This window comes from Rutilus rutilus (assembly GCF_951802725.1).
Source record: "Rutilus rutilus genome assembly, chromosome: 15".
Taxonomy (NCBI): domain Eukaryota; kingdom Metazoa; phylum Chordata; class Actinopteri; order Cypriniformes; family Leuciscidae; genus Rutilus; species Rutilus rutilus.
The window spans coordinates 8,500,968-8,525,049 of NC_140220.1; the positions used below are offsets into that span (position 1 = coordinate 8,500,968).

Below are 24,082 nucleotides of genomic sequence, written 5' to 3' on the forward strand. Positions count from 1 at the left end.
TTTTAACAGTTATAACCTATGGTCCCTAAAAATCGTTTATGCACACCAAGCGAGGACTATTTGAACCTGCGCTAACGCGAAGACCCGACAAACCATTTGCAAGCTTCTGTGATCATCCCTCCGTGTGCCATAGGTTGCCGACCCCTGTGCTATGGAATAGTGGTTAAAGATCTGGGCTTGTAACTGAAGGATTGTAGGTTTAAAGCCCACAAGGTCATCACAATTTTATATTTACTATATTGTTAGTCTGGATAAAACAGTCAGCTAAAGAGTACATCGGTAATAACTGAACTAGTGAGGCTAATGTGTATAAAGCTCACCGTTCTCCAGGCTTTAGCGATGCACTCGTGCAGGGTGTATGGCCGTAGAACTTGCAGCCCCTCGCAGGTGTTGTACATCTGCCGACAGACGAAGATAAAGGCCCCGCTCACGGCAGTAGAAATCTCCAGCTCACTGAACACATGCAGCTCTTTTGCCAACAGCCTCTGAGTAAACTGCACAACCACATGTGCAGCTGAAATACTGCGGAAATAACAGCACAACATATTAGTACCGTGTCCAATTTGATAAAATATTAAAGTGCCTGGATCTATGAATGTCATTTTAGAAATGGAAACTGTGATTTTAACTGCTGGATTAGTGTGGTCAAATGAATGGTGGTATAGTGTAGTGGATAACAACCTGGGCAATTCTATTCTATATATTATTCAACTTATTTTAAACGTAAGAGTAGGTGCAGACATTTGTAACTTGAATGTGCAAGGCTTCTGGTATCATCGGTTTCCAATTATTTTAGCTGTACAGACGCAGTCTGTTATGTTGCTTGATATTGCAAACTGGTATTTGTTATCATATTATTTGTATTTATTATCCTAATCATAAACACACTGGTTTGTAGCGCAAAGAGTTATACCCTTTACTGCACTTTGTTATTCTTCTAGTTATTTACCTATAGTAGCTAATAAATCGGGAATTCTCAAAGCTTACTTTCGCATTGCAAAATAAGGTGGATTCTATTTTAATGGCATTCATCTTTTGTTTCTTTTACAGAGTATGTTACAACTCATCTCACTAAAGACACTGGTGTCAAAGAGTCCTTTCTTTTATTAAGAAGCTCATCCTTTCATTCTATGCTTGCTGATGATATATATGGCGCAAGAGCTGACTAGCTCGAGATGACACTAGCAGGAAGAAAAAAATAATGAATGTAACCTGAGAGCAAAATTAGATTTACTTACCTTTCACCCTCGGCCGAGACGAGATTTCTGTCATAAAGCAGGAGTGATAAACCTCGTTCAGTGGTAGCGATCCTCGCCAGGGTGTCTGCTATGTGAGTCAGGGCACTTTCTAGGGAATTTAATTTGGGCTGCAACAAAAGACAAATTGAAAATGCTTGGGGTGAACAGTATAATGCATATAAAATGCTGCAGATGAGGTCTCTGATGAGATGTTATATGAAAGCTTACAGTTTTATTTCAGGATTTAAATTAACAGGCTTCTTCTGTAGTGAAACTGTAAAAATATTCTGTTCACATCTTCAAAGAGGACACATCATGGAAATGGCATCAATTCCTCTCTTATATGTACGGTCATAGAGTTGCTCTGAAATCCATTTGTCCTATGTACAGTACACTAACATTCAAAAGTTTGAGGTCAGCAAGATTTTTCTTTTTTTTAAAGAAATTAACAGGAAGGATGCATTAAGTTTATGACAGTAAAGACTGTTTTCAACATTGATGATAATTTAAAATGTCTGATTTCTGAAGGATCATGTGATACTGAAGACTGGAGTAATGATGCTGAAAATTCAGCTTTGCCATTACAAGATTATTATATTATACATATATATTTAACATGTTACTACTTTTATTGTATTTTAACCAAATCAATTCAGCCTTGATTAGCAAAAATATTCTTTCAAAAATAGAAAAAAACTTTGCAAAAGTTATATGTTACACGTTACAAAATTTTGCATATACATATTCTAATGTTGCGGGAATATAAATAGCAAAAATGGCTCGTTTTGAAATTTTGTAATGGTTGTACAAACCCTGTATAAAGTTATGTATGTATAGTAGTATGTTACCATATGTTTTTTTAAATAAATAAATACAATTAAGAAGAAAAAAGAAAAAAATCATCATAGAATTAATGTCAAAAACAACAACATATTAACATAAAACTACCCACATTAGCATGCCTATTCAGTATTCAGGAACTTTCCCCGCTATAATGGACGAGAATGTGCACTATTTGTGAAGATAAATCAAACAAATAAATTCAATGAAAAGAAGTAAAATACTTCAAGTAGGAGTAGTAGAAAGGGCCCCTGTGGTGAAGCAGAATGCACATTTCATAATTATGTCTAGACTCTTGATAACACATGTGCTGATGTAAGTGTTCATGTTCAGCTGACCAGCTTTCCTTTAAGCAGGGTGATAACGGGAGCCAGCAGAGTCTCTATAACAGGGATTTGGTAGAGACACTCCACAGCACACTCAGTGCGGTCACACAGGGTCCTTAACACCTCCATCACAAGATGAGTGGGAGACAGGGAGTCTAGAGAATACACAAACACAGACATACATACCTGTAATAACTCGTTGGGAGCTTTAAGACCCCTCTGTTGTTGGCCTTTAGTTTTACTGCAGATCTCAGTTAATGAATGATTTAAAGTGCAGCACAACATGTCCGACAAAGACAAACCAAGAGAAAAGTAGTATTTCTTCCAGTTCCAGTGTAAAAAAAAAAAAAGTCTACCTCTTTTAAAAAATATGTTATGTGCCTTAATAAGTGATTTGTGATTTACGCTACCTGGTTAAAGCCTGGTTCACCTGAAAATGAGAATTCTGTCATCATTTACTCCAAATTCTTATGACTTTCTTTCCTCTGTGGAACGCAAAATGAGAAATGTTGAATAATCTGATGGTCACTTTTTTAAAAAAGGTCACAATTGCAAAAAATGAAGAAAGTCATACAGGTTTGGAACAACATGAGAGTGAGAAAATAATTTTTTTTTCATATTTGTTTTAGTGAACTACACTTTCCCTTTAAATAAGCATCCAAATCAATAATCAGCTCCACATAATAAGATAATCACTGGAACTGTATAAAGTGCAGTCCTGTAAGTTTTCTAGATAAGATTGAATAATTTATCCTCCCAAGGAAGTGAGTAAGTTCATTAACCTGAAGAAGACATAATAGGCCCTTGTTCTAATACAGTTGTGTCACTGTGAGAAGGATGATCTGGCACACCCATATTAGCACTAACATTTACATAATGTTAGTGCTAATCATAAAAAAAACAACCACACTTAGACAGAGTTTATCAACTCAGTATGATAAACTCAGAGTTTATCACTTTGGTACTCTTATGACGCACCTGCATGTGGTGTCTCACCACAGGATGGTTTTGGGTGTTGGTATATGATATTGATCAGAATCACAACCAAGTCGGTCAAAGTCACCGGATCTGAAACAGGCCACAAGTTTAACACGTTTAACACGTAGAGTTTAACACGTAGAGATCATTTAGTGAGTCAGATTTGTTATTCTCAAAAATTATTGCTTCCAAACTTACCTCTCCGCTTCTTCACTTTAATGGGGAAAAGTTTCCTTCCATTAGTGTACATCACAAGCCTCCCGAGCACACACAGCGAGTGAACGAAATAAACAAACTCTAGCTCTTTAGAAGTGTAGAGAGTTCTCCGAGCAGGGCCTGAGGGGCAAAACACAAGAACATCTCATTCGCAGAGCATGCTCTAAATGGATTCAGTCATTTGCATGTGACCTCCAGTTTCTAAATTAGCACTGAAATATAAATTTTTATCTTTACACAAACCTGAGTGCAGAAAGGTTGCATACTCAAAAAGCATTAGAGGAGAAAATAGTTTGGGTTATTTACTGGGTCTCACAAAACTCGTAAAATACACGTCCAAGTCCCATAACAAAAAGTCAGTTTTTGTGGGTAGACTACTAAATTGCCATGCCAAATGCTGGAACAAAGAAAAATAAATATTCATAGTGTATATACATAAAAGTACATTTACATTTTTTTTAAATGTCAGCATGTCACCAGTACATATTTCTGTGATTTTCACCCAGTAAGCAATTTTACAAGAATTTTGACCTTTTAAAGATAAGGTAGATTGATTCTACTGAAATATGACATCTGAAATCTATAGTAATACTACATGAGTGACCTTAAAGGAGAACTGTGTGGAAGAATCATAAACTGACCCTGATCACAGAAACTAGATAAGCGTCTTTTGAATATAGCTGATGTGTTACGAATATTTTACATCTGTGGGAGGTTTAAAAGTCTGGTGGCTATGACTTGTGTATACAGCAGAAGATAACGCAATCAGTCAATACTGTGTGTATGTTTGGGTGTTTTGTTTTTTCATGTGAATCTTCCAGCTACAATACAGAACCCGAATTCTGGGAAAGTTTTTCACTGTAAGTCCACAAACCCTTGGAATTATCTCTGGCAATGATAATCTAGCAAGTTGACCATGAGAGGACAGTCTGTAACGGCACACTGGAGAAAACATAAGCCAGGTTGTCAGATAAAGTATGATACTGCATGTGAACATTGTGGGCAAAAGTTCAGCCGTACCAATCTGCTGATGTTCCAGGCTGTGGATAATTTCCAAGGTTTCCTCTCTTACTGAATCACAGGAATCGAAGTAATAAATGCACTGCTGCAGAGCATTAACAATCTGGGAAAAAAGGATTAATAACCACTTGAACACATACTATTATTAGAGACACTTGAAAAACTGTTCATTTTACCCATTTAAACCAGCCAGTGAATATTGATTATGTTCGGAATAGTATATTATCATACTACAAAGTACACAACAATTTATGCAATGTACAGTATGAAAATGATGCCGCTAAACATGCTCCAGAGTATCTGCAATGTTTTCAAAATCAAATGTAAGGCTTTTTAAGACCTACACAAATTAAATACCATATGAGAGGCCAATGTCTATTTTATACTAAACAAATGACGATTAAAAAAAACTAAATTTAAACAATTAGTTCAAATACAGCTTTTGACAAAAAAGTTTTATAAAATAGTAAACAATTAATTTCCACTTTTAAACGTTCACATTTAAATCGTATATACATATATAGATATATTTAAGACTTTGTATGCCCTAAATGGAATTAAACTCAATTTAAGACTTTTAAAGACCTTTTAAGGAGCAGCGGGGATCCTGTGCTCATCATGTGACAACAATACAGTATAATATTGTTTGAAATTGTCTATTGTATTGCTTTACATATTATCAAAAAAAATATCCAGTTTTCAGTATGCTAGTATTTCATTCTCACTGGGTTTTATGGTTAAGACTAGAAGTTAGCGTTTACAACCATTGGTTTGTGCATACCACATAGAAAAACTCACCAAAGACTTGTATTTCCTCTCAAGAAGTCTTAAGACAACGGTTCTGCTGTAGTAGCCATGCTAGAAAACAATATTTAGACATTCTGATCGTTTGAGTAGAGAAATAATATTTTTACATCAGTATTAGTCATATTTTCCAGTAAACATAGCTAAAACTGAATTTCAGAGAATATATCTTGGATTGCGTTTTACTTGTTTTTAAATGTAAAAGCCCTGTTCACACCAAGAACATCAATCAATCAATCAATCAATCAATCAATCAATCAATCAATATCAATCTATATATTGGAAGTTGGACATGGAAAAACAAGTAAACAAAACTTCTAAAACTGTGTTCACACTGCTGAATGCCTAGTGGTCGTTCTCACTACTGGTTGCCTAGTAACATTTACGAGTGACATTCATGGATGTTATTCCATGTTGTAGACACCAAATCAGTTTTCTTGTCGTTAAAGTATTGGAAAGTTAAACCACTAAAATAACTTCTCCATCTTGCCGCCGACACTCTCCACTACAGGATGCAGTGATGAATCACGTGCGGTCAGCTGACAACACTCCTATTTGTTGTCGCTCCCGAAAGTCCCTCTTCACATTGCTGTACACTACTACACCCCGTCGCCAATGGTCACTGTCGCTCATAACAACGGAAATCACCAACTTTCCATTGAAATGACTGGGATCATGTCGCTTTGTTGCTGCATGTCGCTGGCAGTGTGAACACAGCTTAATTTAGAAAACGGTGTGTTTTGTGTTTCTGGTTTTGTTTATTCTTTGATAAAAACTTGGCTCACCATCCATTTCTTAAACCAGGTGGCTTTGATATCCAGCAGAGAGATTAAGTGTATAGGCTCTAGGGATTTCTCTGAGCCGGGACTGCTCATGCCTTGTTCAGAATGCAGAGCGAGAAGAGAGAGGGTGTTCTCAATTATTTCCTCCATGTACCTAGAGCACAGGATGAAAACTCATTTATTTTCAAGAATCTGACACAATCAAGATAAAGTGCTATGCATAAGTTTAGACACCCATGCTAAAGTTGACTAAAAAGAGGAATAAAAAATCATCTTTTGGAAATTGAACTTAATGCCTTAATTTAAAAAATTAGGAAAAATCCAACCTTTAAGGACACCTATTTTCTTTGTGAATGAATAATGTATCGTAAATAAATAAATGTTCTTCCTTAAAATACAGGGTGCATAAGTTTGGACACCCCTATGTTAAATTCCCATAGAGGCAGGCAGATTTTTATTTTTAAAGGCCAGTTACTTCATGGATCCAGGATACCATGATCTACCATGTTGTTGTCCAGATGTTGAATGTCAGCTTTATGCTGATGACACAGTCATTTATACATCGGCTAAGTCATCTGCCAAGGTTGCTGCAGTTTTAAATGAACAAATGGAAAGGATATCTATATGGCTCCAGGAAAATCATCTTACTCTGAATGTTAAGAAAACTGTCTTTATGTGCTTTTCTAATAGAAAGCAAAAAGATAAAGTAATAATTCGAGTAAATAATAAAGAAATAGAGGAGGTAGATGAGTTTAATTTTTTAGGTGTTGTTTTAGACTCGCAACTTAAATTTGATAAACATATAAAAAAGCTCTCAAAAATGGTAAGGATTAACCTAAATTGTTTCAGACTTATTAGAAAATATATCTCAATTGAGGCAGCACATCTTTTTTTGCATGCAATGATTTTGTCCCGCATTTCATATTGTATTACAGTTTGGACTCAAACAAATGATTCCTTAATTAAAAAAATTGAAATGTTATATAATCGAGCTCTGAAAATAATGGATAAAAAGCCAAATCGATGGCATCACTGCAACGTTTTAAAAAAAATTAATATGTTAAGTTTTACAAATTTAAAAAATTTGTTATATATAAAATTGATTTTTAAATGTTTACACAATAAGGCACCATCTGTTCTATGTAATTTGATAAAGAGACAGGATGATATAAATAGAATCACTAGGAGTTCGGTAGGTGGGAATTGTAGGATTAATTTTCGTAGAACTACACAAGGGCAAAGAGCCTTTTCTGTTGAGGGCTCCAAACTCTGGAACCTGTTGCCGAATGAGTTTAAGGCAATACGTGAAATGAAGTCCTTTACATTAAAGGTAAAGCGGTGGTTTAAAATAAACCAGAACTGCGCGCATATTTAAATGTAGTATTTTTTGTATGTAATAGTATACTGTAATGTAAACGTTCTTTTTTAATGTTAGAGTCGATAGCTCCGTTTTAATATGTATAATTTAGGTAGGTATTTGAATGTCTATAAGTGTGGTAACATATTGTGGTAGTTTTATTCTATGAGTAGTAGTTTTGTTTTTTTGTTTTTATTTTTTATTTTGTTTAGAAAAGCCTTTCTAGGGACCTGAGATGCAAATTAGCTTTTGCTATACTCTCTATGTGCAATACATATTTTCCAGTTTTGACTGGGATCATGTTTTTTTGTACTGTCCCTATACAAATAAACTTATAAATAAAATAAATAAAAAATACTATGCATCCTGATAAAGTTCCCTTGGCCTTTAGAATTAAAATAGCCCCACATCATCACATAGCCTTCACCATACCTAGAGATTGGCATGGGGTACTTTCCATAAGATCATCTCTCAATGCAAATCAAACTAGCTATTAGGCTAACTGAAATAAAACCATGCCAATCTCTAGGTATGGTGAAGGCTATGTGATGATGTGGGGCTATTTTAATTCCAAAGGCCAAGGGAACTTTATCAGGATGCATAGTATCCTGGATCCATGAAGTAACTGGCCTTTAAAAATAAAAATCTGCCTGCCTCTATGGGAATTTAACATAGGGGTGTCCAAACTTATGCACCCTGTATTTTAAGGAAGAACATTTATTTATTTACAATGCATTATTCATTCAAAGAAAATTGGTGTCCTTAAAGGTTGGATTTTTCCTAATTTTTTAAATTAAGGCATTAAGTTCAGTTTCCAAAAGATGATTTTTTATTCCTCTTTTTAGTCAACTTTAGTATGGGTGTCTAAACTTATGCATAGCACTGTATAGTGTACGATACTTGGGAAATGCGACTGAAACGTGAAAGCTCACTTCTCAGGATGTCGTATCCAAAATGTTGTCACTTCCTTTTGAAAGTCGTTCATTAATCGCATCTGGAACGACCAAAAAGAAACAAGTTCATCTATATCCAAGCAACCTAAACTTTATTCATATGCAAGGAGAAAAGAAATGACATATACTTGTTTGAGGAGACGGGCCATATCTGGTCTGTTCGCATCAATACTTGAAGAACCGCTGGGAAAACTCAACTTGTGGTACAGGAAATGAGCCTCCAAGCTTTTTGCTGAATAGAGATGTTGACACTTCATGAGAACGAATTGACAGACTATATGAATATTAAAACATATTGCATCCTGCTAAAGTAAGTTTAAACTATTACCAATGCTAGCGTAGATATCCTTGGTCACATTTAATGGAGAAGACGAAAATGTTTTTGCAAAAAACTGGAGGACTTTATCCTGTGAAAACAGAATATGTTCATGACAGTGTTATTTTAGTATCATTGAGATATTAAGTACCTCAATTATACTTTTAGTTAGTTTTAGTAATTATGTTGTCATTTTTATTAGTTTTTTGTTTTAGTCTATTTACATTTTGGTTTAATTATTTTAGTACATCAAATTAAACTAAATTAAAATGAGAAATGTTGCTTGGCAACTAGCTGACAGAAAATATGTCTAAAGACTGGAATACACTGCACTGCATTTTTTTTTTTTTAGATTAACGAGTCGACAATAGTTGCAGAAAGTCTGTGCCATTCTGCAGATTTGGGCAGTTGGAGATTTTTTTGTTTTTCAGCTTCAGATTAGGATTCCATCCAGTTGGAGGATATCAAAACGTTTGATATTTTGAGCCTATTTTAGAATACATATCGTAGTGTATGATGCGTAGCTACTGAAACCAAAGCTGTCCTCTATCTACCAGTGTTGCATTAAAATACAATACAAAAGCAAATTAACAGAACACAAGTAACAAATTAGCCCCTATATATATGACTCATCAGCTCAGATAAAAAAAAAACCTGACTGCGCCACTCACCTCTAACTCCCGTTGTAATCTGTAGAGTCCATTACAACCGCATCTACCCACCCAAGACCGCATCCAAATGCGCTTGGCTCGTTTTTGTTTTTTGACTCACTCAGCACACACTACTGTGGTCATGATGCCTAGGCCCGGTTTCACAGACAAGGCTTAGATTAAGCCAGGATTAGGCCTATGTAAGTAGTTTTTATAAAGGTGCATTAAAAAAACATCACTTGTGTGCATCTTGAGACAAAACAATGGCAGTGACATTTTAAGATTTGTCAGTGCAAGTTGCTTTCAGTTAAAACAGCTCAAACTGGGACTAGGTTTAAGTGTATTTTTTAAGCCTAGTCTGTGAAACCGGCCACTCGAGTTTTAAAATCGGGTCAGATTTTAAAAGTTGTGTACTGTTTTCCAGCCTTAAGTTATTCATGTTTAATTTTATTTCAGTTCACATTTATTTTATTTCAAGTGATGAACATGTTTTTTTATGGATTTAGTTAGCTATAATAACGCTGATTCAAAATATTTAAACTCCCACATACTGTGGGATTCAATATTAACACTGGAACGGGTCATGGCCTCCCGTTCCACATGGAACCACATCTCTGGAAACTGCTTGAAAATGTTGTATTTCCACATTAAGCAGCTAAGGAAACAGTTTTGCTGTTTGGACCATGGCAAAGGTCAGTGCTTATTTAGCACTTAGCTCTTACGCTGAGCTCAGGGTCAGGGTCAGTGAGCGCAGCAGCGAGGTTTCGGCGCAGACCAGTCCAGCTTTCACAGCTCAGGACATCAGAGGGAGGGGCATAGCACAGAGACTGCAAAGCTTCCCAGCGAACCTGTAGTTAAACACATCAGGATGGCTGCATCATGCTGACTCAAAAGCACAGTTCTCTCCTTTCTATAATTGAAACAATGGCAAGTGGGTGTATCAGAGAAGGAGCTTTCACCTCTCGTGGTCTACCGGGGTCAAGCTTCTCAGCGATGACTTGCAATTGTTCATGTTTGATAAATGCATAGCTCTACGTGAAGAAATCAAAGACATCAGTTAGTGATTCAGTCTATGGTATGAACAGCTGAGATAAAAACTGTGATATGCTATGTCATAGAAAACACTGCAGCCACTGTAACTTATTTGAATTAATACAATAACAACCTGATTGAATGAAGAGTCACTGTCAGAGCAGTTGTCAGTGTAATGGTTGCCTGACTGTTCATGTTGGATCTTCCTGTCCATTTCCTCTTTCTTAAGCTGATCTTCCTCAAATTTATTGATTAGTGATTCCACAACCACCATCATGGTCTGTTTCAGAGTCTGCATCATCTGTTTATACCTAGAGATATATAAAAAAAAGTCATGTTAACATCATAATTTTCTATACAAGTCTTTGAGGAACTAAAAGTAAACATCATCGCTGCTTTCGTAATCGCATACTTTCCTACTATAAAGTATGTGAAATTACAGTACACCAACAGAGTAGTATGTCTGAATACATAGTATTTGAAAAATATCAGGAGAAAAGTACTTGGATGACCTACTACTACCATTGAGATTCTGAAGTGCGCATTCAATGGGCACTTTACTGTCCCATGAGGACACAGGACAGGATTTATGAGTGGCAGTGAAGCGACGCAACTGATGCTGGTAGGTCACGTGACATTAACAACAGGGCGGATGTACATCCGATTTTTATTCCGACTTCCCATATTCATTTTACATAGAACATACTTTTTTAAAGGTCGTGAAGTAAGTTCAAAGTCAAATGTAGTACAGTTTGTAGTTTGTGCTTTTAGACAAACCACATATCATTGATTTTTAACAAAAACATAAACATTTCAAGACAGATATACCATCTCACTAAATTTATGGTGATGAACTACTAAACTACCCATACTCGGAAAAGTTGCTGTAACAATGAAAACAGAAACCAGTCACATGAAGCATTGATGATACCATAATCAAGTTATATACTATTTGAATACATCTGGATACACTACTAATGCACCATGGTTGCCAACATTTTTAAGCAGATATTAAGCATTAAGCAGCACAAATATTTTCAAATGTAATAATAATAAAAAAAAGAATAATAAAAAATGAGTAAATTGCATTTTAAAAATATATAAAAATACAAAAGAGTTATTTTGATTGAGTTATATTGTAATAATATTTCAAAATGTTACTGTTTTAACTAAATGGTTGGCGAGCATAACTTCAAAAACATTTTAAAAAATCTAGTTTTTAAAGGGTAGTGTATTTTGAAATAAAGTTAAAACATGCATTGTTCATATAATGACTTAAAATATGTAATTTCATATTCTACTGTTTTGATTCAGTTATGTAATTCGCAAAGCTTTATGGGATAAGTAGTTGATTTGATCATAAATTACATTAAAAGACGGAACGCTGTTGCTTGTGTGAACAGCACATTTGCATATTTACCGGAAAAGTAATTCTAGTAATTTTACGTTAATTTACCGAGATTACTGTGTGAAAGAGGCTAGTGGTTGTAATATTGTGATTTACCCTGTATATGGTTGGTTTGGTTCGGTTCATGGCTTAGAGCATTTTTTTTTTTTTTTTTTTTTTTTTTTTTTTAATGGGAACTTACCAAACTACTTTCAAAATTGCATTTATGCAGATATTTTTGCATCATGCTGTGAGAAAACTTTCACAAAATGATCTTATCATATAAAGAAACACATGGTAAGGGGAATTATAAAAACACATACTGTGTGGACTCCCTAGTCCTCTTGGTAACAGCATGAACCAGACTGTCCTGTCCGGACCCAATAGCATGACTATCACCCCTGGTAAAATTCTCAGTCTCTTCTTCAATAGCTGCTCCCAAACTGCTCTCCACATACTCCCGCAGATACTTCACAAACTCATAGCTGAAAAACAGAGGGAGGGCACAAAACCAGGTCAAACAAATAGTAATCACAATCAGGCTTAACATGTACTGGAATAGGCAGATCTCTCACTTGTGAAAGTTCTTGTCAGTTTCCTCCAAATGAAGCAAGATCTCTTCGGCACATTCTACCGATGGTGCTCCCGAGATTCTGTCTTTGACACTTTTCAGGAGCTCTCGCAGCAGGGTCTGGAGCTCTGCCTCATCCTCGCTGGAGAACTGAGACATCGCTCCTCGGGATGTGTGATCTCTTCTCTACGGGTGATCTCCTGCTTAGAGAAGCAAGGTGTTAGCCTAAGTAAGGTGTGTTTGGCTTATAGTAACAGTGGTGGGAATTAACTTACACAGTCCACACAGTATATTCCCTCAAAGTTTAGATTCCTAGAATGCTATTAAAACAGTATGTATGCTGTATAAGTTACTTGTTGCCTGCTTTTCCTCAATATCTGACCTAACCCATTAAACAATAAAACAAACCAATAAGCAAATAAAATAATTTGTCTATAAAAGCAATTTCAAAATCATGAGAAACAAAGATTCATGTCAAGTGTGCCTGAATCAGATACAGTAGGCTATATATAACTTACCCTGTATAACTAACTTAAGAAAGCTAAAAATAGGAAATATAGATACATTATTAATAAAATTTAGGCTAACGTTACCCTACATCGGAGTAATACATCACAGGCTAACGTTAGCTAAGTTATATGTAACGTTAATTAAATATTAACACATTAACATTTCACATTCAGCTCGTTAGTTCTAAACATTACCTTCAATAATTTCACATCATGTCCAAACAGATGAGTTACATCGCTTCCATAACATTAGAAATCATCCATAATCGGACGCACAGAGCTATATATTTTCAGCTTAGCACCCGTTAGCACTGCTCGTTTCTATGGAAACAAGCACAGTTTGAGATGAAGCACCCGCAGTAAGCACTTGTCATATGCAAAAATACGCTTCACGGCACAACCGTATGAATATATTCCGTATCTATCAATATTTACGATAGCGAATATTACAAATTAAGACGATGAAACCAAATAAATAAGAAGAAAGGTGATGTTTTCATGTGTTTTATTTGACACTGGCTGAAGACGCCAGAGTTGATCACGTGATGGGAGTATATCACGTGACTTTTAAATGTTCCGGGTTTCCTGATACACACACTGTCTATGGATTCACATGATGATGTGACGAGACTGAAGAGGAGAATCTGGTGAAATAGTGCTTGTATTAACTAACATAGTCAGGCTTGTTGAGTGCAGACTAAATCATTGAATATAAAAGATTATTCTTTTTCCATTGGCAGCTAATTTAGAGTGACCAGTTGTAGAGATTTCAGCTTATAATGGCCGCTGTTGACAGCTTCCAGCTTTTGTATAGAGAAATTGCCAGATCATGCAGCTGTTATGTGGAAACGCTGGCGCTCGTGGGTGCGTGTTACACAGTCAGCAAGGCTGTTATATTTATGAGGGACTCCTATAGTTTGATAAGGCTTCATTTTATTCCTCGTCTTGTGTGCCATAGAGATCTTAGTCAGCAATATGGACAATGGGCTGTCATATGTGGTAGGTTTTATCTAATTTATGCATTGAACCTTGATATAATTATGTAATAATACTGCATAACAGGAAAGCTTTTTTCCGACACGGAATAATAAATAGATTTTAAAAAAGTAATTGCTACTTTTTATCTTACAGTTCTGACTTTTTTATTTGTAAGACAATTCTCTCAATTCTGATTAAAAAAGGCAGAATTATGAGATATAAATCGCAATTGCGAAGACAAAAGTCAGAATTGTGAGAAAGGTCAATCATCTTTTTTTATTTTTTTATTCAGTGGTATAAAATAAAAATAAAAAAATAAAAACATTTTGCTTGATGTAAACTCAGGGTACGTTTACACGACAACAATGTACAGAAAACAGAAAAGCATTTACTTTATACAGTTGACAACGTTGTCAAAACGTTCCCCATTCAAACGGATCCGCGAAAACGCTTTTTTTCCGACACGGAAAAATAAATAAATAGATTTAAAAAAGTAATTGCGACTTTTTATCTTACAGTTATGACTTTTTTAGTTGATCTCAAAAGTTGGACAATTCTCTAAATTCTGATAAAAAAAAAAGTCCGAATTATGAGATATAAATCGCAATTGCGAAGTCAGAATTGTGAGATCAATGAAAGGTCAGTTATTTATTTTTTAATTCAGTGGCATAAACAACAACAAAAACAAAACAAAAAAACTCAAGGTACGTTTACACGACAACAATTTACTAAAAACAGAAAAGTATTTACTTTATATAGATGGCAACGTTGTCAAAACGTTCCCGTTCAAACGGATCCGTAAAAACGTTTAACAGGCTTAACAGTTGGCGATATCACTTTGTAAAGAAACACTACACGCTTATAGACTGAACATGTATACGCATGAGCATGACGTCATCGGTTTCACAGATTCCTGTTTTTGTTGTTACACGGGGACAATAACGTTATTGTTTTCAAAAACTTGCACCCCCAAAACGCTGTTGTCATGTAAATGATCGGCCAAACCGCATAAAAAGTTTTTAGAATTTTGTGGGGGTGAATTCAGAATTGCTATGTTAACTCACGATTGTGAGTTTATAACCAAGAATTATGTGAATGACAATCAGAAATGTGAGATATAAACTAGCAATTGAAAGAAAAAAGTCAGAATTGTAAGATCAAAATACGCAATTAGCCTACCTTTTTTATTCCGTCATTCCGTATTGGAAAGAAGCTTCAATAGCATACTGATATTTTACAGATAATTACCTAACTTACATGGACAACTTTTTCATAGGAGCTTCAGAGGAAATAGCAAAAGCATATGCAGAGGAACTGGCCAGGCATGGCATCTCTGTGATTCTGATCAGTAATGACATCAGTAATGTGGCTGACACTGCCAAAGCCATCTCAGACGCTCACGGGGTAGAGGCCATTTGGATTGAAGCTGATTTCAGTCAGGGGTCCACGGCCTGCAGACCTATAAGAGATGCCATCGCCGGTAAAGATATTGGATTCATCATTAACAGTCTGGACGGGTCTCTGGACACCTCTCAAGACTTTACGGACCTCTCTGAATCTGCAGTGTGGGACACTATTAATAGAAATGTAGTTGCTGCCACTCTTGTCAGCCGCTTGGCACTGCCTGCTATGGTGGAGAGGGGAAAAGGAGCAGTGGTCAACATTTCCGCTGGGCGCTGCTTGCGTCCGACTCCTAGAAAGGCTCCTCTCTCTGCATCCACGGTCAGTTTGTCTGTTTGTGTACCAATTTTTCATCCAAATATATGGTGTTTTACTTTGTCTTATGATTCAGCTGCGTTTTCAATTCCCCACAGGCCTTTTTCGATAACTTCAGTCGCTCTCTACACTATGAATATGGTAATCGAGGAGTCTTCGTGCAGAGTTTGCTGCCTTTTAGAGTTGCATCTCAAAGATCTGATGGTTACGGTTCTGCTGGCTGGCTGGTGCCAAGCCCACAAGTGTATGCCAAGAATGCTCTTTTAACTCTGGGCATCTCTCACAGAACCACAGGATACTGGCCTCACACCATACAGGTACATTTTAAGTCACTGTAGTGAGTTTCCTCTTTTAGGGAACATGTGCATTATATTTAGTGTTTCTTTGCTTTTCTGTTTCACTTTTTCTCTAGTTTGGACTGGTGCAGTGCATGCCAGAGTGGGTATGGATTCTGGGATCACGTGTGTTCACAAGGGCCACCTGACAGGGATGTTTCCCCTCCATGTGAAAGACCTGGTTTTTCAAATGGATGTTGCAGAGTTTACTTTGACCAATCTTAGAACAAAATGAGTGATTCAAGTGTTGAAACTTCAAATCAACCACTGTTCCTTTAACAGGTCTAAAAGAAATGCCTCTGTTTGCAAAACAAAACTTTTTCCAAGTGGTTTGAATGGTTGGATCATGTTGACAATTCTATAATGTTTTTGCACTATTGCTTTTTGACTCAAAGGGATAGTTCACCCAAAAATGAAAATGTTGTCATCATTTACTCACCCTCATGTTGTTCCAAACCTGTACGAGTTTCTTTCTTCGGTTGAACACTTAACCGTTGACCTCCATAGGAATATGTTTCCTACTATGGAAGTCAATGGGTGCCGTCAGCTGTTTGGGAACAACTTGAGGGTGAGTAAATTTTGACAACATATTTGGGTGAACTATCCCTTTAAAAAAAAAAACTCCTTATGCATTTTGCAATGCTCATAGTAATATATTTAGAAAAAAAGGTTTTGTAAATTATTTATTGACTTTTATTCCAAGTGTTTTTGAGTATACTGGCTATACTCAGCATTGATAGATCTTCATTGTACCATTGTGTAGCCAGTGTTTGGTTATTGCAGTGTATCTCATTTAGCTGTTGCAACAGTGAAATTATCAATAAATATCCTCAATGTCTATAAAAAGACTGTTTTATTCTTTTATGTAATTAATTTAGTGGACGTTTAGTGAAAGACTGTTTGAAATTGTTTGATTTTCAATGTTCAAAATTAAATTGATATATTTTCTCCATTGTATAAACTCCAGTCATGCTGACGCAGTATTATCTCTGAATGAGATGATAAGCTCAGATGTTGATAATGCACATTGCTCACTTAATCTCACTTGCATTAACACTAACAGAAGTACAAAACAACCACCGTACCATACTTTGGATGTTTTTTTTCAACACTGGATTCCTCCAGGGAAGTCAAAACAGAAATCTTGAAAAATAAGTCTGTATGGAGTTGGAGCATAGAATTATTTCAAAAATAGACGGGATTAGAGTCAAGAGTTAATGACTTTTATATTGAATAATACTTAAGTATGAATAATGCTTATTTCATCCTATAAGGTGAAGTGTGTAGTTTTTTTGTTCCAAAAATACTTTTCCCAGTTTACTATGCCACGGAAACAGTGGCTCAACATGTTATAAGTTTGGGGGTGGGACTATCTGTTTATCTGACCAATGGAAGAAGTTTAGGAAACCTGTTTGAAAACAATTGTTTTGCTATTCAGACAGCAAGTTGTGCAGAAATTACCTCATTATTAAGAGTTATACAACAGAACTAAAGTATGATACATAAATGAAGGGATATTATAGTAATGTTATGGCGTATAATCTTGCATGAGAAACACAACTGAACAATATTAATATTCTAGCTAAATGTTCCACTTCCAGATGTCAAGGCTGAAAGTTGGAATTTACAGATAATATGACAATCTATGTTTTGGTTCAAAAGCTGCCTCGATAGGAAGTGGATGGCTTTGAGAAATCCTGCTACACACATTTCCCTCGAGTCCTCACTGAGCGATTGAGCCTTCTTCTCAGTCTTCTTAAATTTGGTAAGTGAAAAGAGTAATTATTTGTATTTATCTATCTATGTCATTTATATGCTTTTTCATGATTCTATTTATACTACCGTTCAAACGTTTGGAGTCGGTAAGGTTTTTTTTGTTGTTTTTTTAATATAATAAACAAAATATTTTTATTTCAAATATATGCTGTTCTTTTGAACTTTCTATTCATCGAAGAATCGTGAAAAAAGTATCACGGTTTCCACAAAAATAGTAAGCAGCACAACTGTTTTCTACATTGATAAAAATAATAATAATGTTTCACGAGCACCAAAACAGCATATTGGAATGATATCTGAAGATGTGACACTTGAAACTGGACAAATGGCTGCTAAGAATTCAGCTTTTCCATCACAGAAATAAATGACATATTTCAGTAAAATGTTACAAAAATAAAGCCTCTAAAAAAAGATATATGTAATGTGATCTGAAATGTAAGTGTTATATTATATCCCTGAGCAGGCAAACAATGAAAATGTCATTCTATGATTATAAAAAAGCGACAAGCTGAGTTGAAGATGTATTACCATTGTCGTTATCAATGTTTTGGGTTTTCAGGGCAAAAACCTTGGTTCCTGTGTATGTTTTGTAAAAGAACCTGGTTTGTCTCCTGACTTGACAATCCCATCAACAGTGCTTGCATAAAATACCTGGAATCAAATTATGGGCATGTTTGCACATTAATTGCTGCCAAACATGCTCCAATTAATAATGTTTTTTCTTTCAGGAATTCGATTAACATTAAAGATGGGTGAGTGGGACTTCCTAGGAAGACTGCTGGATAGAGTCCAGACACACTCAACGGTGGTGGGGAAGATCTGGCTCACCGTCCTGTTTGTGTTTAGGATTCTAGTCCTGGGTGCTGGTGCAGAGAGAGTGTGGGGCGACGAGCAGTCGGACTTCATCTGCAACACCGAGCAGCCGGGGTGCGAAAATGTGTGCTACGACCATGCGTTCCCCATCTCGCACATCCGCTTCTGGGTACTGCAGATCATCTCGGTGTCCACACCTACTCTGGCCTACCTGGGCCACGTCGTCCACGTCATACACGTCGAGAAGAAAGTGAGAAAAATTATGATGAAAGATCTTCAGAATGAGCAAATCAATCTGTTCCTCAAGAAAGGCTACAAATTTCCCAAGTACAGCAGGGACAATGGGAAGGTCAACATTCGGGGGCGTCTCTTGAGAAGCTACATTCTGAGCTTGCTATGTAAGATACTTCTGGAGGTGGGTTTCATCTTGGGCCAGTACTATCTTTATGGCTTCACCCTTCAGGCCCAATATGTCTGTGCCCGTTTTCCGTGTCCTCACAAGGTGGACTGCTTCTTATCTAGGCCCACTGAGAAAAGCATCTTCATTTGGTTCATGCTGGTGGTGGCCTGTGTCTCTTTACTCCTGAATGTGATTGAGATCCTATATCTGTGCGTCAAGAAGATCAACGAGTGTCTCAGCCGTAGAAAGGACTGCACCGTCACCCCTGTGACCCCGGTTGTGAACAGGAAGGACATCAAAAACACAGATCAGAGGATCCAGAACTGGGTGAACTGTGAGCTGGAGCTTCAGAGGAGGGAGCTTGGCAATGAGGCAACCAAGAGCGTGGTTTCAGAGAACCATAGTGCTGACATGCAAGAGGTCCATATCTAATCAACAAGCCTCTGCACACAAAGTCTTTCACACGGTCAACTTGAGCAAACATCCACTGATCCAACTAACTCGTGCGTGGACAAGACCCCCAACTCCAAGCACACTCTGACCCTCTCTCTCTGTTTAACAAATCAATAATGTATTGCTGAAATTTCAGTTTTTCTATCATTTAAGTCTGAAATTGTACTTTGTAGAAAGTTTTTTTACACAGAAAATGTAAACTGTGTTTTTGTATTTCTGTTCTGTTTATTTCGGGGTCAGTAAGATTTATTAAAATGGTTTTTGAAAGCTCATCTTATGCTCACCAAGGCTGCATTTATTTGACCAAACATATTGTCATATTGTGACCTATTATTATAATTTAACACTCCAGTCTTCAGTGTCGCATGATCCTTCATTAATCAAATGTACTGATTTGGTGCTCACTTAATGTTTTTCTGTAAACCATGATACATTTATATATATATATGTGTGTGTGTGTGTGTGTGTGTGTATAAAAATGTATCATGGTTCTACGCCCAGATGGGAGCATTTCAAAAGTAGAATGAAGGGGGTGAGTATGATCTTTAAAAATCACAATTGCCATTTTTTCCCTAAAACAATCAATAATCCCTGAAGTGGGTGTTGTTTGTGTCCAGTGATTTGATTAATTATTTGTGAAAGTTTGTTCTTCTGTTTAACTGTTAGATTACCGTACCATGAAACAATATTTTATTGTAGACTACTTTTAATCAGTGATCTATATACCATAGTTAGAGTGTGCGTGCTAACGTTAAAATTCCTCAGTTTCCTAAGAAGACCCAGGCGTTGTCTTGCCTTTTTATGGATGTACTCTACGTTACTTTCAAAAATAAGTTTCTTATCAACAATTGTACCTACTGTAGGTATTTAAAATTCGAGACCTCAAGTTTTTCCAGTTTTTCATTATATGTGTGTGTGTATATATATATATATACACACACACACATATAATGAATGATTAGTATTATTAAATATAAGACATAATATTAGTTGTGTGGGTCAGGCACTTAAGTGTGGTACATATCATTGTTAGAGCCTTTCAATCATTAATGTGACACTCCTGTGTATCTGCATTCAAAATCTAGTTCTTGTCATTGCTAACTGTTGGACAACGTGACAGTAGGACAACTTACAGCTATTACGTAATCTTAGTAAAGCCCCAAAAATCAAGGTTCAACTACTGTCGGCGCCACTTGGTATGCGGCTTAGTTTCTAATAGGAAGAGGTGCAACTCGCTAAAGGTAAGTCTGAAATCAATATAACATTGTTTGTATGCTTCTGTTCATGTATACATTGTTTCAGGTCACAAATATGAAAAATGTTTGCCTTGTGGTGAAAAAAGAATATTTAAGAATATATTAAATAAAATGAATTATATGCTGACTGTAGCCAGGCAAAGAGCTTATTACTAATATCTAATTAATTATCTTAGTAATTGTTCTTTACCTTAAAAACATATTATGTTTTAAGACAGTAAGTGTTTTACATACATAGTAAAAATGTAGAGAATCATTTTAACATGTATTTCTTTTAAATCAATATTTGCATATTTTATATTTACCAGTAGCAGTAGCCACAGATGTTTATTCAGTGAATAAGATTCAGAATTATCAAGTTGTTTCCTGTGAACACCACTGTACATTTTGAATCAATATTTCTTACTCATTTTTGCTTGCGCCATGTTGAAGTATTACAATTATTAATGCATTTCATTTGGTTTTATAAAATGTAACATTTATTAATAACACCATTGAATATTCAATGGTTATTGAACCATTATAATTTTCTTCTCGTTTTACTTTTCTACATGTGCAAACCTAAGCACAATAACTAAACTTGTTTGAAGGACTAATTAATTATTAAGTATATTCATCTATTAAGAGTATTCCATTAATGAAGCCTCATTTAAAGGCTTATTGATTAAGTTAAACCTAAAGTGGACTTTGTAATTCATCTGTTTTCCTACCCTTTCTCATGTCTTTTTTCGTAGGAAAGTCTGAGCATCAGCAAACATGGGAGACTGGGGATTTCTCTCAGCGTTATTAGACAAAGTACAGTCTCACTCCACCGTCATCGGCAAAATATGGATGAGCGTCCTTTTCATCTTCAGGATCCTGGTGCTGGGAGCGGCGGCGGAGAGCGTTTGGGGTGACGAACAATCTAGTTTGGTTTGCAACACGTTGCAACCCGGTTGTGAGAACGTGTGCTACGACTGGCAGTTCCCCATCTCGCACATCCGCTTCTGGGTCTTGCAGATCATATTTGTGTCCACTCCAACTTTGGTGTACCTCGGCCATGCGGTGCAGGTCATTCACCAAGAGAAGAAACTCAGGGAGAAGATAAAATGCCTTGGCGAGGGCCACAAGTTGAAGTCACCCAAATACACAGATGAAACTGGCCATGTCAAGATTAAAGGAAACCTGCTCGGCAGCTATCTGACCCAGTTGTTTTTTAAAATCATCCTCGAGATTGCGTTCATCGTTGGGCAGTATTATTTATATGGCTTTATTATGATCGCCAAGTTTACATGTTCCCAATCTCCTTGTCCTTACACCGTAGAATGTTTCATGTCCCGTCCCACGGAGAAGACTATCTTTATCATCTTTATGCTAGTGGTAGCCTGTGTGTCTCTGCTACTGAATGTCATAGAGGTGTTTTACCTGCTGTGCACCAGGGTGGGATGCAAGAAACGCTCACATCACATCACTTCGCCAAGAAACCCCGCCAGTTTGCCATCTTCCTGGCAGATGACCTCGGAAGACGCTCTGAGGCAAAACAAAATGAACAAGCATTATGAGAGCGGTCAGAGTCTTGGAGGAAGCCTGGATGGGGCGAAAGAAGAAAAACAATTGATGGAAGACCATTAGATTTGGACTTTTGGATCTTTACATTAGAAATGTAACAAATCTGCCAAGTTTTAAGAGAAACATCTTTACAGTTCATTTTCCAAAGCCCTTAACTGATTGCCCAGTATTTTACACACTTGAGAAAGAATGTATATTGTTATGGTATACTCTAAAAAATAGATTGTGTTATTTAATTATTTTATGATTATTTTGTGCATAATGCATGTTTGGCCTGGATAGTTTTGACTATGGTAAAAACTGCTTATTGTTATACTATTGTATATAATGTGTGTAAATATTTTTAAGAGTCAGTAGGTGACTTAAGCACTGGTGTCCACATGCCTTGTTTGTCTGATGTTGTCATTTCCATTGGCCACATTTGTCGTTACAAAACAGACAAATTTATAGTGATGTATAAACAATATCCTTGTTTAAAATAAAACTTTTAAAACAACCGAAGTTTCTTATTTCACAATATATCTAATCCGTTCACAAAAGCACAGAATGAATGCAGTTTCATGAAGTGGCAATGGATTTATTTAAAAATCACATGTAAAATTATATATAAATAATCATACAAGTCATCATTCTAATCACAAATCAGGCTTAATTGCTAATATCTGATTAATTATATTAATTCATCATATTATTAATTGTTCTTTACCTTAAAGGCATGTTTTAACCCTTAAACGCATACCTCGGGTCTTTAGTGACACGGGACATCATTCACTACCCTTGTCCTCATACATTTTTTTAAAGTTAGACATCAACCTTCTTAGTATTCCTCAATCGATTCATTATAAACAACATAACAAGAACAAAATAATAAAATGATAAAAGAATGACTGTTGTAAAAAATTGTATAGGGTTGCTAACGACACAACAATAAAGAATCTTTGATGACTGAATAAGTGCAATTCACTGTTATTCTACAAGGTGGCAATGTCTGATACACAATGACGAAGTGTCGTTTCACTCATAGTTACCGCAGGCAGAAAACAAAAGAATAGGAAGTATCATCAGCAAAACTTGAAATGGCTCAGCGATTTACATAGCAAGTACTGAAAGCAATCAAATATTAGTGTCACTGTCACTTAATGGTGGATTTGGTGAAGAAGCTGTCAGCGATCAAAATATTGATTTTGAAGATGCTGAAAATGGTAGTTTTGAGAATATGTTTGAGATCGCGAAAATGAGCCAGATGCTGAATGTACTGGGAAATGAGCTCTGACGAGGACAGTGATGATTGTATAAAACTTCAGCTCAAACTGAACCCTTCCAAGCTCCAAAAGGTACCAAATATCCATCCGTGTTAGATATAGACCCGGGTCGCTTAAGACCCGAATATGTAATAATGATTGGCGAGACATTCATGCATTTAAGGGTAAATGTTTTAAAGACATAGTAAAGGGTTATTAGAGAATGATTATGTCATGTATTTATTTTAAATCAATAATTGCATATTTTATATTTGCATTATTGTTTATTCAAGGAATAAGATTCAGAATTATCAAGTAGTTTCCTGTGATCAGTAAAAAAAACAAAAAAAACATTTAAACAAATAAAGACATTTTGTAGCAATATGTTTGGCCTGCACAATATGTTAAAATATTACAATTAATGCATTTTATATAGTTTTATAAAAAATTAATTTAATTAATTTATTACATTTATTTATTAAAATTTTTGCTCCACTATTCCTTTTTGCATTGCATTTGCATTTGTATTATCTTTATGTTGATGTATGTTGTTCTCGCATATCTCAAAAATGGCCACACTGCTGATT

At 35.9% G+C, this 24,082-nt stretch overlaps 4 protein-coding genes across 6 annotated transcripts in view; 3 read left to right on the plus strand and 1 right to left on the minus strand.

Annotated features, from left to right (window-relative positions):
* tbc1d32 (TBC1 domain family, member 32) overlaps positions 1-13,492 on the minus strand; it is a 54,073-nt gene extending 40,581 nt beyond the window's left edge. Inside the window, exons 1-18 of one of the 2 annotated variants that reach the window (XM_084432908.1) lie at positions 13,175-13,492; positions 12,746-12,852; positions 12,475-12,670; positions 12,223-12,384; positions 10,646-10,823; positions 10,440-10,511; positions 10,203-10,328; positions 8,843-8,921; positions 8,643-8,746; positions 8,494-8,555; positions 6,208-6,358; positions 5,417-5,476; positions 4,619-4,721; positions 3,581-3,718; positions 3,383-3,472; positions 2,417-2,559; positions 1,239-1,366; positions 321-522 (exon numbers count right to left, since the gene is read on the minus strand). In XM_084432908.1, coding sequence (XP_084289034.1) covers positions 321-522; positions 1,239-1,366; positions 2,417-2,559; positions 3,383-3,472; positions 3,581-3,718; positions 4,619-4,721; positions 5,417-5,476; positions 6,208-6,358; positions 8,494-8,555; positions 8,643-8,746; positions 8,843-8,921; positions 10,203-10,328; positions 10,440-10,511; positions 10,646-10,823; positions 12,223-12,384; positions 12,475-12,629 — 1,953 coding nt within the window. In that variant the 5' untranslated portion in view covers positions 12,630-12,670; positions 12,746-12,852; positions 13,175-13,492. The remainder of the gene's footprint in view (positions 1-320; positions 523-1,238; positions 1,367-2,416; positions 2,560-3,382; positions 3,473-3,580; positions 3,719-4,618; positions 4,722-5,416; positions 5,477-6,207; positions 6,359-8,493; positions 8,556-8,642; positions 8,747-8,842; positions 8,922-10,202; positions 10,329-10,439; positions 10,512-10,645; positions 10,824-12,222; positions 12,385-12,474; positions 12,671-12,745; positions 12,853-13,174) is intronic. The other variant, XM_084432907.1, reaches the window with a different exon arrangement.
* Positions 13,493-13,541: 49 nt separating this feature from the next.
* hsdl1 (hydroxysteroid dehydrogenase like 1) lies at positions 13,542-16,392 on the plus strand. 2 transcript variants are annotated; one of them, XM_084432911.1, is made up of 5 exons: positions 13,576-13,843; positions 13,938-13,978; positions 15,234-15,679; positions 15,772-15,990; positions 16,086-16,392. In XM_084432911.1, the coding sequence occupies exons 1-5, from the start codon at positions 13,809-13,811 to the stop codon at positions 16,155-16,157; spliced, it is 813 nt and encodes a 270-aa protein (XP_084289037.1). In that variant the 5' UTR covers positions 13,576-13,808; the 3' UTR covers positions 16,158-16,392. The 2 variants fall into 2 exon arrangements, with proteins under 2 accessions (XP_084289036.1, XP_084289037.1); XM_084432910.1 differs by having other exon boundaries at positions 13,542-13,978.
* Positions 16,393-18,504: 2,112 nt separating this feature from the next.
* LOC311305298 (gap junction Cx32.7 protein-like) lies at positions 18,505-19,429 on the plus strand (the record flags this gene model as incomplete). Its single annotated transcript, XM_084432912.1, has 1 exon — positions 18,505-19,429. The coding sequence occupies exon 1, from the start codon at positions 18,533-18,535 to the stop codon at positions 19,427-19,429; it is 897 nt and encodes a 298-aa protein (XP_084289038.1). The 5' UTR covers positions 18,505-18,532.
* Positions 19,430-20,578: 1,149 nt separating this feature from the next.
* On the plus strand, positions 20,579-23,166 carry gja13.1 (gap junction protein alpha 13.1). The gene is made up of 2 exons (XM_084432913.1): positions 20,579-20,691; positions 21,441-23,166. Exon 2 carries the CDS (start codon positions 21,463-21,465, stop codon positions 22,315-22,317), a length of 855 nt encoding a protein of 284 aa, XP_084289039.1. The 5' UTR covers positions 20,579-20,691; positions 21,441-21,462; the 3' UTR covers positions 22,318-23,166.
* The last annotated feature ends 916 nt before the right edge of the window (positions 23,167-24,082 follow it).